The sequence below is a fragment of the Aquarana catesbeiana genome, linkage group LG13, assembly GCF_042186555.1.
Source record: "Aquarana catesbeiana isolate 2022-GZ linkage group LG13, ASM4218655v1, whole genome shotgun sequence".
NCBI classification, from domain to species: domain Eukaryota; kingdom Metazoa; phylum Chordata; class Amphibia; order Anura; family Ranidae; genus Aquarana; species Aquarana catesbeiana.
The window spans coordinates 237338176-237352251 of NC_133336.1; the positions used below are offsets into that span (position 1 = coordinate 237338176).

The 14076-nt window shown below is 43.3% G+C and overlaps 1 protein-coding gene across 2 annotated transcripts in view; it reads left to right on the plus strand.

Moving 5' to 3' along the window:
- SEMA6C (semaphorin 6C) overlaps nucleotides 1-14076 on the plus strand; it is a 289590-nt gene that overhangs the window by 191266 nt on the left and 84248 nt on the right. For both annotated transcript variants that reach the window (XM_073609595.1, XM_073609596.1), the window contains exons 3-6: nucleotides 2899-3090; nucleotides 4651-4765; nucleotides 6888-6945; nucleotides 7427-7483. In XM_073609595.1, the coding sequence (XP_073465696.1) occupies nucleotides 2982-3090; nucleotides 4651-4765; nucleotides 6888-6945; nucleotides 7427-7483 (339 nt within the window). In that variant the 5' untranslated portion in view covers nucleotides 2899-2981. The remainder of the gene's footprint in view (nucleotides 1-2898; nucleotides 3091-4650; nucleotides 4766-6887; nucleotides 6946-7426; nucleotides 7484-14076) is intronic.

Sequence of the window (14076 nt, forward strand, 5' to 3'; positions counted from 1 at the left end):
AGAAGAATGTTCCTTACATTGGTGGAAAGTGGGAACAATGCTCCGTACATTGGTGGCCAATGGGAAGAATGTTCCTTACATTGGTGACAGTGGGAAGAATGTTCCTTACATTGGTAATCAGTGGGAAGAATGCCTCTTACATTGGTGATCAGTAGGAGAATGTCCCTTACATTGGTGGTCAGTGGGAAGAATGTCCCTTACATTGGTGATCAGTGGGAAGAATGCCCCTTACATTGGTGATCAATGGGAAGAGTGCCCCTTACATTGGTGATCAGTGGGAAGAATGCTCCTTACATTGGTGATCAGTGGGCAGGATGCTCCTTATATTAGTGATCAGTGGGAAAATGCTCCTTACATTGGTGGTCAGTGGGAAGAATGTTCCTTACATTGGTGATCAGTGGGAAGAATGTCCCTTACATTGATGGCCAATGGGAAGAATGTTCCTTACATTGGTGATCAGTGGGAAGAATGTTCCTTACATTGGTAATCAGTGGGAAGAATGCTCCTTACATTGGTGGTCAGTGGGAAGAATGTCCCTTACATTGATGGCCAATGGGAAGAATGTTCCTTACATTGGTGGCCAGTGGGAAGAATGCCCCCTACATCGGTGGTCAGGGAGAAGAATGTTCCTTACATTGGTGGAAAGTGGGAACAATGCTCCGTACATTGGTGGCCAATGGGAAGAATGTTCCTTACATTGGTGATCAGTGGGAAGAATGTTCCTTACATTGGTGATCAGTGGGAAGAATGTTCCTTACATTGGTAATCAGTGGGAAGAATGCCCCTTACATTGGTGATCAGTAGGAAGAATGTCCCTTACATTGGTGGTCAGTGGGAAGAATGTCCCTTACATTGGTGATCAGTGGGAAGAATGTCCCTTATATTGGAGGTCAGTGGGAAGAATGTTCCTTTTATTGGTGGTCAAAGGGAAGAATATTCTTTACATTGGTTGCCAGTAGAAAGAATGTGCCCTTAAAGACAGCTAAATACAGTAGATCATTGGTGTCGTGCTGTAGGCTTTGCCAAGTGGCATTGGCCCTGGAACTCAGTTAAACCCCTAGCAACCTCTGGAGGAACCCTAGGTTTCAAAAGGACCCTGCATGCTATACAGGCTTCTGAAGTATCCTCTCCATTCCATGAAACATTTTTCCAAGGAAAAACGTTGACATGGGGGGGCTAGAGGTGCTGCTATAGCTGTCCACACTCCTTCCTTGCCGAAAGGATAGACGTTCAACCTGACTAGCTATGCAACTATATAATAACACTGGCTTGATTTTCTGATGAGCAGACCCTTCAAGTACCGTAAACGGGAAATGAAAATTAGACAACTTAGAAGTATGAATTACAAACAAGAATCTTTCCCTCCCTTTACATCCCATCGACCAGGAAGGTGCGGTCGCTCATTAATTGCAGAACTGTTTTCTCTCCGCTTTGTATCCCTCGCTACAGGCGTTGGAATGACAATGGAAAAGACATGCATAATTAAACGTTCGAAACAACAAGTCGTGTTTCTTTATGTCTGCAAATGGAATAACTGCCAGTTGTCACACTGGAATTCTCCAAGGCGGCTGTTGTTTCCTGTTTGTACTGAATGATCCGCGCGCAAGAGAGAGATGGCCGGCCGACTTAGGCGCTGGAGAGCTTGCAGATAATACGTTTTGGCTGTAATGGTAATAAATATATTTTACATGGAGCAGGCTGTCTGGACGTGATATCAGATTAGATCAACATTCGTATTAATCACGCTGCGCATTTCCAAGCATTGCGGATCAAGAGGTCTATCGCATTAAATGTCTATGGAGACAAAATTATGCCGTGTGAAATTAAAACAGACATGAGTTTTTTCATTGGGAGATAAACGATGTCGCTGTGTAGAGACGCGGCCGGGCCTTGAGGCGCTTGAGGGCTTTCACAAGACTTTATCGTCACCCGAGACGTAAGAGAGCTTTGTAGCTATTGGCGAACCATCTTTATTGGTTTTCCCATTTTTCTTACGCAATTTTAAGTAGATATTATTACAGTCTTGGTAGTTTTTAGATGAGGTTGGTGGTCAGCAGATGGAAAATTATGCCTCTGCTTCTCAGAGATCCAAACAAGTGTTGTCAGACCTCCTTCAGTTCTCCCCTGCTGGACTACAGTGCACTTATGTTATGGAGATGAAGAGAGAGAGCTGTTCTGTTGTCCAGCAGAAGAGATATGGGCTGACAACACTCCTGAGGATTTCATTGCAGCAGATGAAATGTTGTCAACGCCCAACGCCTTAAGTTCCTGACCAAGGAACAGGAAGTCTTGCTAGAGTGACAGGTTTATATTACCTTGCTATGCAGATGTATTGTTGATGATGTTGATCTTATGCAGCTTCCACATAGGTTGGAAGCTGCAATTTAGGGGATATTTGTATTGATAACCAGTGTGGCATTATACCTTCAAACGTCTTCATTAGCCTCTAGCGTAAAAGTGAGATAATGGTGGTTCTCAACCATAGCCTTTCAGTGGTCAGTAGAGAATCTACCAATGCTTTGTAGTCGCCTACGTAGGTAGAGATCCAATGTGTCTCCAAACATAAATTGTAAACTGTTCTTTTTTTTTTTTGTTCTTAAAAAATATTGCGCTACAACTTTCATTCTCTGTGCAATAAAATGTTTAGTTTTTTTTTTTGTATCTCAAAAAAACAGAAGAACACAGTTGGGTCCCAACCATTATGAAGTTGTTCCCGTTGTAATTTAGACCAACTGTGGCACAGGACTGATTTAGCCTCTTTTGTCAACATTCAACATCCTGCTGTAGATGAAAATTACTACCTGTCAGGAGCTTCTCTGTTGATTGAAAATGTAATTTACTATCAATCATTAGTACAGTTGCATTATTCTCATATGTGGCGTTGTCTTCTTATTTTAGAGCCGCCGACAAGACCAGAATGAACATCAGTTGAAGTTCGGATTCCATCCTCAAAATTCTACTGCAACGTGAAGAGCACAAGAATGTCCCACGTGCCTTTTGCTGTGGTTCTTCTCCTCATCAGATGTCTACTGTCCTCTTCACTTGTGTTCCCGAAGGACTTAAGTCCTATCAGAACCATTGATTCGGGAAGTAAGTACCACAGTCTGCCCTTCTTTGACCTTTGAACATTATCCATGTACCCTAGTGTCACATAGGAGGTCCAGGACAAGAAATGGGCAATACAAAATTTGATTGTCTTAAATATGTTTGCTTTAGTTAACCTTCTGGGAGATATCTCATCACTTCCGTCCTTGTGACACCTTGCCACTAGGAAAAGAAGTTAGGGCAAATCTCCACAATGGGGATTCAGAAATCAAAAACCCTGGTAAAAGTTTTAACCTGTCCCGACTCTGTATATATGTAGCACCCTCCTAGTTAGTTTGTTATTAAGGTTAGGTAAGTTTGGTTTTGGCTCCTCTGTAGTCAGGGGAGCAGGTTGATTGCTTTTGTCTGTTTGGGGTTTCACAGGCTGCAGGCTTGATTGCTCCTCCCTGCACTTCAGAACTCTCTGGGCAGTTCTGCGGCATAGAGGCGGAGTAGGCAAATAGGTAGCCTGAATATTTATGTCGTCAATCCCTGGTCAAGAGGGTGGCCAGCAGGGGCCTGAGGTGTGTATAAATAGTCTGGGACCTAGAACAGCAGTGTACTTTACCTGATGGAGAGAGACCCAGCCTGGAGCGGCTGTCTGCCCCCCTGGGCCATCCTGTAGGTACCTGAAGATGGTTCAAAGTGGTCCCATCTCAGGGAGAGCTGGTTGTCGACTGCTAAAGCTAGAAGAATAGTCTAGCGTGACGTCTACTGAGGATCTGACTGTGATGCTCATGGTACATGATCTGGATGATGCTGGAAGGAAGCATCCATGTATACAGGGGCACAGTGAGTAAAGACCTTAGGGAGATCCTAGAGAGACTGTTGCTCTTGGACCTCTTTTGCAAAAGACTGTTGCAGATTTTTTCTGGTCAATGCTGTCTCCACTTGGGATCCCCCTAAAGCTGTATGTCCGCATCCTCTTATGTCCCCTTATTAGAGGCCCACTTTGAAGGAGTTAGATTTACTAGAGAGTGTCCTCAATTAAAGCTGTACTGTTCTGGAGTATCCCAAGGCTCACCCCATTCCCCATCCCAGTTTTTCAACCAATAAACCCCAAAAATAAACTTCTCCCTGATTATTGAGTAGAAAGACTGAGAAACTGCTGTGTGCCTCGCTGCTGTGCATCCAATAGGGAATAGAACCTGGGACAAACAGTGGGACCAGTCAGGGGTCTGTACTACATTAAAAAAAAAAAGTTTTGACTGGAGTTGGACTAAAAGTGTTGCTTTTAATGAAAATTTCTCACGAAAGTTACATCCACCCTACCTGGGTATATTCTCTTGTCTCTAGCAAGTTAATATTCTCCCTTCTTGAGAATTTTGGCTTTCTCTACAAAAGGCCTCCAGAACTGGAAATTAATGATTTTGAAGTTTTTATGATTTTCTCTCTAAATTTCCACATTGACTAAAACACTTCCAGGGCTAGCACTTAACACCTAAATTAAGTTTATACTTCTTTGAAAAATAGATATTGATCTAGTAATATATAAGCCCCATTTACATCTCATGACATCTCATGACAAAACTAAATATATAATGGTATTTCATCTGTCTTTTGAAGGCACCAGATCCTACCCATTGTTTCGAGGACTGACCAGCGATGAAAACGCAGTAAATCTCGGCCTGGACTTCCAGAAGATGATCAGGCTCAACCAAACGTTGTTTGTTGCTGCAAGGTGAGTACTGTGGTAATCAGATTCAACTCCGTCCTTGCAAATTTGCTCAATTTTGGTCAAGAACTATGGAGATGGAATCTCCCCAATATATATTATAAGCCTGCCATGTATTTACTGAATGTATCTGTTTAATAATATCAGCCTTGTCCTGGTGGACCTTCACTATCAACTGTCATTGTGCAGCTGCTGGAGGAGAAATGACAGATGGTGTGGATCATGCAAACGATCAGCTGTTGTCAGTCTGTAAAACAAAAGCTGGTATAACTACCTTTAACTGAAACTAAAGTCAATTGGTCATGTCTTTTGCTAGCATATACCCATATGTTTTTCAAATATTGATCAATTTGTCCAAAAAAAGACATGTTTTAGACAGTCCTCATTGCCTGCAGACACCAGTTAGGAATAAGGCAGTTTTGTAATTAGTGAAACAAAAGACAATTCATCCATCTGATGTACTATATAATCAAAGTATGTGGACCTTGCAACAAGATTAAGTTAAGATGGTTCCAGTGAAGGGTACTGATAATGCTACAACATACAAAGATATTTGAAATAACTATACTCTTCCAACCTTGCGGCAACAGTTTGGGGAAGAGCCTTTCCTGTTCCAGTATGACTACACACCAAGTCAGCTCTATAAAGACATGATTTGATGAGTTAAGTGTGGAGGAACTTGAGTGTCCTGCACAGAGCCCCGACCTCAACCCTACTGAACACCTTTGGAATGAATTGGAACCCCAATTGTGAGCCAGGTCTTCTCATCCAACATTAGTACCTGACCTCATAAATGGTGGCTATCTCCATAAGCACATAGTTTTGTTAAGCTTGGTGTGGAGGACCTTAAGTGGCCTGCACAAAGCCCTTTCCTCAACCCCACTAGACACTCTTTTAGCGTGTCAAATTAGACAAGTCTACTGTTTCAACCTTGAGGCAAAAGTATGGTGAATACCCTTTTCTGTTCTAGCATGACTGAGCCCCTGCACCAGCTCCATAAATTCATGGTTTGACCAGTCTGTTATGAGGGAAGGTAAGTGGCTTGCACAAAGCCCTGACCTCAATCCTACTGAACATCTTTGGGATGAATTGGAACACCAAAGACAAGCCAGGTCTTCTCATACAACATCAGTACCTGATCTCATAAATGATGGCCAACTCCAAAAAGATATGGTATAATGAGTTTGGGGTGGAGGAACTTGAGTGTCCTGCACAGAGCCTTGACCTCAACCCTACTGAACACCCTAGGGATGAACTGAATGGCAAACCAGATCTTCTCATCCAACATCAGTACCTGACCTGACAAATGTTTTTTTGGCTGGCTGGACATAACTTTCCACAGTCTCACTCCAAAATCTTGTTGAAATTCTCCCCAGAAGAGTTTAGGATGTCATAGCCGCAAAGGGGGGCAACTCAATATTAATGGCCATGGTTTTGGAATGGGATGTATAACAAGCTTATATAGCTATGATAGCTGTTCATAAAATGTTGCCCATATAGTGTACTTGAGACACAATGCATTCTAACAAGGGTTGGAGCACAAGTCAGCTGAACTGCCACATTATAAATGTACGATTCCCTACATAAATGGAGTCTGGAGTCAGTTATTTGTGTTACGATGGGTGTACATGACCTTTTCTGAAAGGTGGAGGTCATGCGTGACTCAGACAGGCCCCATGTAAATTTTTACGAAGAACTGTGTATGTAACCATTTATTTTCTGACACGCGAGATCAGTTCTGTGACATCTATAGCCACGGATGATTCATCAACGTCGCGGCAGAGGAGAATGTGCCTAATTACAATGCAGATTTCCTCACCTGTTCCCGCCTGAGGAGATGATAATGGGGATGGCTTGGAAATGCTTTAAATAAATTACAATCTTCTCATGCAGGCCTAAAATAGACCTGTTTTGAGAAAGAAAAAAAAACTTTCTCTGCACAGGACAACCGCAACTAAATTTAGAGAGAACGAGAATGAGCTAGGGAGATGCAGGAAAAGCTAAGAACAAAATGGCGGATATCATAAAAATGGCAATTGTCTTGTTGGGGCCTTTGCAATGTAGCCATTTCCATTTTATTTAAACTTGTCAATCCATTACCTGAACTACTATTGTTTTTGTTTTATAGGGAATATGTGTACGCAATCGATCTGAGGAGGACTAAAGATGCAATCTCAAGCGACAAGGTAAGACTGTGACTTTCCATCAGAAGAGTATTAAGACTCGGTAATTAAATTATAAAACATGCATTGTTCAATGACTACAAGGCTTCATTGATCAAACCAGGAAATGTTTGTTTTATTAAATACCAGTACTCACTAAGTATGTAATAGCTCACAAGACCTACTTTGGTTCCAACCCACTCTCAACTGTTTTCCTGGAACACAATCTCACCTCAGGTCTGCTGTAAAGCAATAAAGTGTATCTCTAGACAAAACATTTTTGTTTGTTGTAGAGAGAGTAGAATGATTAAAATCTCTGTCAGTTTTTTTTTCTTTGTCCCATTAACAAGATTTTCATTCTAGATGCCTGTAGTCTATTATGTGGAAACTGAACCTAGGGTTTGGTTGGTTCCTCTGCTCTACACTGGAACTATTACCTCAGAGTGTATATTTAAGCATCACATTGTGGTTAGTCCTCACATTCACTTCGCCCTATCTTTTTCAGTATATCACATGGAAGACGCAAAATATGGACAACTGTGCCGTGCGAGGAAAACCACTGGTAAGTAACTATTTCTTCGGGTCACTCCCTTGTAAAATCAACATTTCCTTAAAACAAATTAGGGGTCATAACTACTAAGCTGTGCTAATTATACATTTTGTAAATTCTTTATTGGTTAAAGATTGGTCTGGTCAAGTTAGCAGTCTGGGTTGGTCAAATTTTGCAAATGTTGTATTGACCTGATTGGCTACAGGTTGGTCTAGTCCCAACTCCAACAAATGTCCTCAAAGTCTGATTGGCTACTTGTGACCATTGTAAGGTTTGTAGAAAATTTGATGACAGTAAGTTGAAAATACTTGTTGTGGGTAGACCTAATAGGCTCGGGCCTAAGGCGGTGGACTACTGGAGACTGCACCATCAAGCCTATCTGCAAATCTACTTCTACTATTTGTAAACATATAAGTTAGCACTATACAGAAAGAAAGAGGAGTTAAATTATGTTCCCAATGGCACTAGCAAACATGCAGTGTTCTGAAGTTAAAATCAACAGGAAAGAGCATCAAGACTATGCGGTGGATTGTACCTGAACATGGAGGTGTGTACTAAACCTTTCAGCTCATTATATTCTTTTTGGCCTTGAGGTTGACAGGCTTGGTTTTGGTTGTTGAAAACAAATGCAGAGACCTCCTTTCTTGCACTTGAGCTTTTAAAGCCTTAAAGTGATCACATTTTTGGCTAATTCAATGTGCCTTAAATGCTACCATGAAGCATTGTGATGTCATAGCCCTCCTGGTGATGCCATCTTACATTATGTTCCAACATGACCAAATTTTGGTCCTGAAAGTGTATGGCTCTTATCTTTCATGAAAGTGTCTCTTTACCTTCTCAGGATGACTTGTAATATACAACCATCTATACCATTCTTTTGAGGCTGTCCTACAATTCTTCAGCCCCAGGAGCTTCTTCACTGGCATCTATAATTCTGCCAGTTCTGTGTGTCCAACCATTCCATTCTCATAAGGTTATCCTTCAATTGATGGGACCCAGTAGTTTCATAGGTATATACATCAGCCAGTTCTATGTCTCCAACCTTTCCCCTTATCTTCAATTCCTCATCCCCAGTAGTTTCACTGGCATATACGTAAGGCAGTTCTCTGTCTCCAACCTTTCCCATTATCTTGAGGTTCTCATACAGTTCCTCATCCTGGTAGTTTCACTGGTATATACTGTATGTCAGTCAGTTCTCTGTCTCCAACCTTTTTCCCCATCTTGAGATTCTCATACAGTTCCTCAACCCCAGTAGTTTTACTAGAATATAAATATATATAAGAGGTGTCTCCAACTATCTCATTTTTTTGGGGCTTTCCTTCAATTTCTCTGCAGTAGTAGTTATATTGATATGCAAGTTGGCCAATTAGTCAGCCCTACTTTTTTTACAGTATATAAGTTGTCCACTTCTGTGTCAACAACCATCCCACGCCCATGAGGCCCTGCTTCAATCAGTTCTTCAACCCAAGTAGTCACAACAGTATGCATATCTGCCAATTCTGTACTTCCAACCAGCCCATTGTCACGGGGTCAAGCTCAGAGACCAGTAGCTATAGCAGTAGGGAGTCCAATTGACCAGCAGGATAGGTATAGAAGAAGGTCACCCTGCCGGATAACACAGGCTCACCCGAGGTGTGGGGTCTAAGCACTAATCGGTATTCACCAGAGCTCCTGATGGTGGAGATGGGTTTTGCTCCATGTCAGTACCAGGTCGCAATGCTCAGGATCGCTCCACCAGGAGTTGAGAAAGCCGGGGTCCAGTAGCAGATAGGGATCAAACAGATGCATAGTCAGTAAACAAGCCAAAGGTCTGTAACAAGTGGTTGCAGGTAGGGATCTAACAGAAGCGTAGTCAAAGAACAAGCCAAAGGTCGGTAACAAGTGGTTGCAGTTTTGGATCAAGAGGAAGCATAGTCGAGGAACAAGCCAAAGGTAATGAGCAGTAATGAAAATACGGATGGCAGCAGAAGCGACAAAAGCAAGATATTGGCTGGAGAGAGCGCAATAATCTGGCAAACAGGAAGTGCCTAAATAGGAAATTCATGGGAGGAGCAAAACAAGGTTCAAGAGAAACAAGACACAGGGCAAGGGTGTCTAAGAAAAAGGCAGGGAGCTGTCCAGCATCTCAGGTGGCTCAGAAAGAAGAGATCCTGCCAGGCACAGCAGAGGTTACAGTTTCAGATCTGGGTCCTGACACCCATTCTCTTGAGGTTTTTCTAAAATTACTTGTCAATAGTTTCACTGGTATATAAAAGATGGCTAAATAGGTGTCTCCAGTAATCGCAGTGCCTTAAAGCTTCCTTACAGTTCCTCAGTCCCAAAAGTTTGTTTGGTATATAAATATACACTATGTCAACCAGTTTTGTGCTGCCAACCATCACATTCGCTTAAGGCTTACCACAATTCTTCAGCCTAGTGGTTTACTTGGTATAGTTCAATCAACCAATTCTGTGTCACCAGCCATCCCATTCCCTAAAGCAGTGATGCCGAGCCTTGGCACCCCAGATGTGTTGGAACTAAATTTCCCATGATGCTCATGCACTCTGCAGAGTAGTTGAGCATCATGGGAAATGTAGTTCCAAAACATCTGGGGTGCCAAGGTTCATCCTCACTGCCCTAAAGACTGTCCTGCAAGTCTTCAGCCCCAGTAATTTCACAGGCATATGGCATCACCAATCCCCTTATTGCTGTCTCCTCTTTAACTTTCTGCTCATCCATTAAAAACTTTATTTGATATTTCTGTCCCTGGCGTACATTAGGCACGCCCTGACTATTGGAGATTTGATGTTCACGGAAAGACAGGTTCTTTAAAAAACGGATATAGCTTATGGTTGAATGGTTGAAGCGGATCCTCTAGACGACAGACGGGTAAATTAGGAATGTACCTCACACAATAGCTTGTGATGAACAATTTTTTTTTCTTTTATGAGCAGCAGAGATGTGCGTATGTGATCTCAGACACAATTACCACCTCTCCTCCCCCAGTCGTCTCAGCCCTTTTGTTCCCATTCTCCAAATGAAAATTTTCGAAATTAGAGAGAGCTGTGACTGCTGGCCCAGGGAAAATGAAATTAACTCTGGCACTAATTAGAATTCGCCTTTAATTAAGAAGAGCATGCTGTAGGAGTTGAGCGTCAGCTGACCCCCCGCCCCTCTCGCAGGAGGCAGCGGCTGTGATGTTGCACAGCGGAAGATTTCTCTTGCTGAGCTCAGCAAAGGCGGTTTTGTTTCACCTCCCTTCATCAATGTCTCACACTCCAGTGGCTCACACTCAGGCGGGCTGCATCTACAGACGGCTGTCTTGATGAGATTTTTGATCTGAAGCCATGTAGCTCACCTGCTTTCTCCCCGGTGGGGCTACGGAGACAACACTTGCCAAATGAGTCAATGAGAAGCTACAACCAGGTGACCACGGGAATTCGAGGAACTCCATTCATGACCTTACAAAGGGCAGTGCACCATATCTCTGAACAAAAACTCTACAGTCATCTTAAGTGTGGACAAAATAGATTGGAAGATGGATAGATAGATAAATAGATAGAGCTTATTTATAGTAAAATCATTAAAGGGCCAAGTAATCATTATCTACGGGGCCATTTCTGTAGTAATGTATGTATAAATCCATTTGTATCCAATTCTTAACAATTCTACAGTCTAGCTCTTTGGGCACCATGTCTGAAACCCCTGAGAACCTTTACCTATAAAAAATATTCTTGGCCAGATTTTTACGAGGTTGGTCACCAGGTCTTTTTTGATCCCTCTTCAATTGCTGGGGCTTTGGACCAGCTTGTAGATGGCAATAACACATATCAATTTTTACTCACATGCTAGACCAAAGCCAATTAACCTACCAGCACATCTTTGGAGTGTTAAAAGAAACCCATGCAAACACAGGGAGAAACTGCAAGCTCCATGCAAACAGTGACCTCTCCAACATTAGAAACAAGGACCCCATTGCAGCAAGGCATAGGTGTTAACCACCAAGCTACTTGTGGGTAGGTGCAACAGCGGGCAGAAAACACACGGAGTCCATGTGCAGCAACAGGAATATATTGTAACAGAAGTCCAGCAATTAAAACAGACCCAGCAGGAAGGCAACTCACGAGTAGTAACAGCAATTGGGTAGTAGACTGAAGACTCGGAGGTACCGAGAGCATCTGCCATGAGGAGCGGAATGTGGCCTGGCCAGTCAGTACTCAAAGGAAGATTTCCAGAGCTTTGGAGTGGTCCCTGTTCTTTCCCTACTCCTCCGGAACCTTTCCCTGACTCTGTGCACTGTCCCTGTCAGACAGAAGACCTTTCCCTACTCTAGCCACTAGCAAATTGTGGGAGCCTGACCCAAGATGGCCGTCAAAGTCATGTAGCGCACTACTCCCGTAGAAGCTGCTGGGTAGTTCATTCCTATTCGCTAGTGTGGTTCTGTTACCCCCCTTGCTTGAACTCATGACACAGCAGACAGTCTTAAACAAATAAACGTGAAACTTTATTCTTTTCCACTGGTGCATAGCTGGAAAGAATGTGCGATATGTACGAGCTGTATCCTCAGGAAGTATGAGCTGCCTTTATAACCTTGATTCCTGTAATGGTAGTTATAACCTTTTCCCTTGATGAACCGACAGCGCCCCTCTGAAAGACACCTTGGGACTCAGATTTTTAAGAAGTGCTAGGCCTCACCTGCCCATCTTGACTTCCGCAATCCTCCCTGATTGGTTCAGTAAAAGTCCGAGATAGCCCCAATCTACCGCATCCTCTTGATAGTCACTTCCTGCTTCACATGTTCAGAACCATCCCATATGGTAATATCTGATCCATGACTCCTGGAGATTCTTTAAGTGTCTTCAGCCACCTCCTGTCCCCCATGGCATGCTCCTCTCCCCCTGAGGGGAGAGAACCCCAGGCTGCACCAACTTCTACATGATGTCTTCTTCTGCAAATCTTTTCCCATCCACCTCCTTTGGACATGTGACCCACAGTCTATATAGGCTTGATAGCCCCTGCCCACTCAAATTAATGATTGGTTCAGGGTAGCCCATACAAACTATCTGCATCCTGTTTCCAAACACCCTCCCCTCCAGCACCCCTCACTGGAAGAACAGGGCATCACTCTCAACAGAATACAGATGGTCACACCCCCAATTCTACTCTGTCATTTCTCCCAACCAAATCAAACCCAACCAGACTTAAACCAACAGGGTAATGCACTGGAATTTTACCCAACACTAACCTTCACTAACTAGTTAGCACACACCTAAGTAGGTGGGCGCTAACAGTCACATGGGCTGCCAGCATCCAATTGGATAGCTGCCTCCCTGTGACCAAGAAAACCATAGAGGAACTAGGTTCTCCTCGACTTCCTCTGCCATCTGCATTGCCGCTGCCGACAAATACCACCTGCAGTGTTGAAAAAAGACTGCACCTGCCTACACACTGTGTTGCTTATTTGTTGTAAAATTGAATACTCTACTTTTATAGCAATCATAAGGTGGTCCACAAGCTATATATACAATCATTTTATCCAAATGTAATTGCCAAATGCTTTTGGTACCTGTATAGCTAGACTGTGCTGGGCACCCTGTGCCTCTGGATCCTATAGCAGTCACATGGGAAAGAAAGAAAGAGAGAGAGAGGGAAGGAAGGAAGGAAGGAAGGAAGGAAGGAAGGAAGGAAGGAAGGAAGGAAGGAAGGAAGGAAGGAAGGAAGGAAAGAAGGAAGGAAGGAAGGAAGGAAGGAAGGAAGGAAGGAGAGAGAAAGGGGGGGGAGAAGGAGAGAGAGGGAAGGAAGAAAGGACAGAAGGGGAGAGAGCGAGAGAGAAAGAGAGGGGGGGGAGGAAGGAAGGAATGAGAGAGTGAGGGAAGGAAAGAAGGAGAGAGAGAAGGAAGGAAGGAAGGAAGGAAGGAAGGAAGGAAGGAAGGAAGGAAGGAAGGAAGGAAGGAAGGAAGGAAGGAAGGAAGGAAGGAAGGAAGGAGAGAGAGAGAGGGGGGAATGAAGGCAAGAGAGAAAGAGAGAGGGAAGGAAAGCGAGAGAAAGAAGGAGAAAGAGAGAAAGAAGGAAGGAAAGAAAGAAGGGGGAGAGAGGGAAAGGAAAAGCGAGAGAAAGAAGGAGAAAGAGAGAAAGAAGGAAGGTAAGAAAGAAGGAGGGAAGGAGAGAGAAAAGTAAAGAGAGTGAAAGAAGGATGGAAGGAGAGAGAGAAAAGGAGAAAGAGGGAGAGAGAGGGAAGGAAGAAGAGAGGGGGAAGGAAGGAAGGAAAGAGAGAGAGAGAAGGAAGGAAAGAAGGAGAGAGAGGGAAGGAAGGAGAGAGAGAGAGGGAGGAATGAGGGAGAGAGAGAAAGATGGAGAGAAGGAAGGAAGGAAAGAGGGAGAGAGAGAGAAAGAAGGAAGGAAAGAAAGAAGGAAGGAGAGAGAAAGGATGGAAGGAGAGAGAAAAGGAAAGAGAGAGAAAGAAGGATGGAAGGAGAGAGAGAGAGACGGAAGGAAGGAAAGAGAGAGAGAAGGAAAGAAGGAGAGAGAGATAGAAAAAAGGAAGGAAAGAAAGAGAGAGAAAGAAAGAGAAAGGGAGAGAGAAAGAAATAGTATGTAATATTGAGATACAACTTCTCCAATTTCCA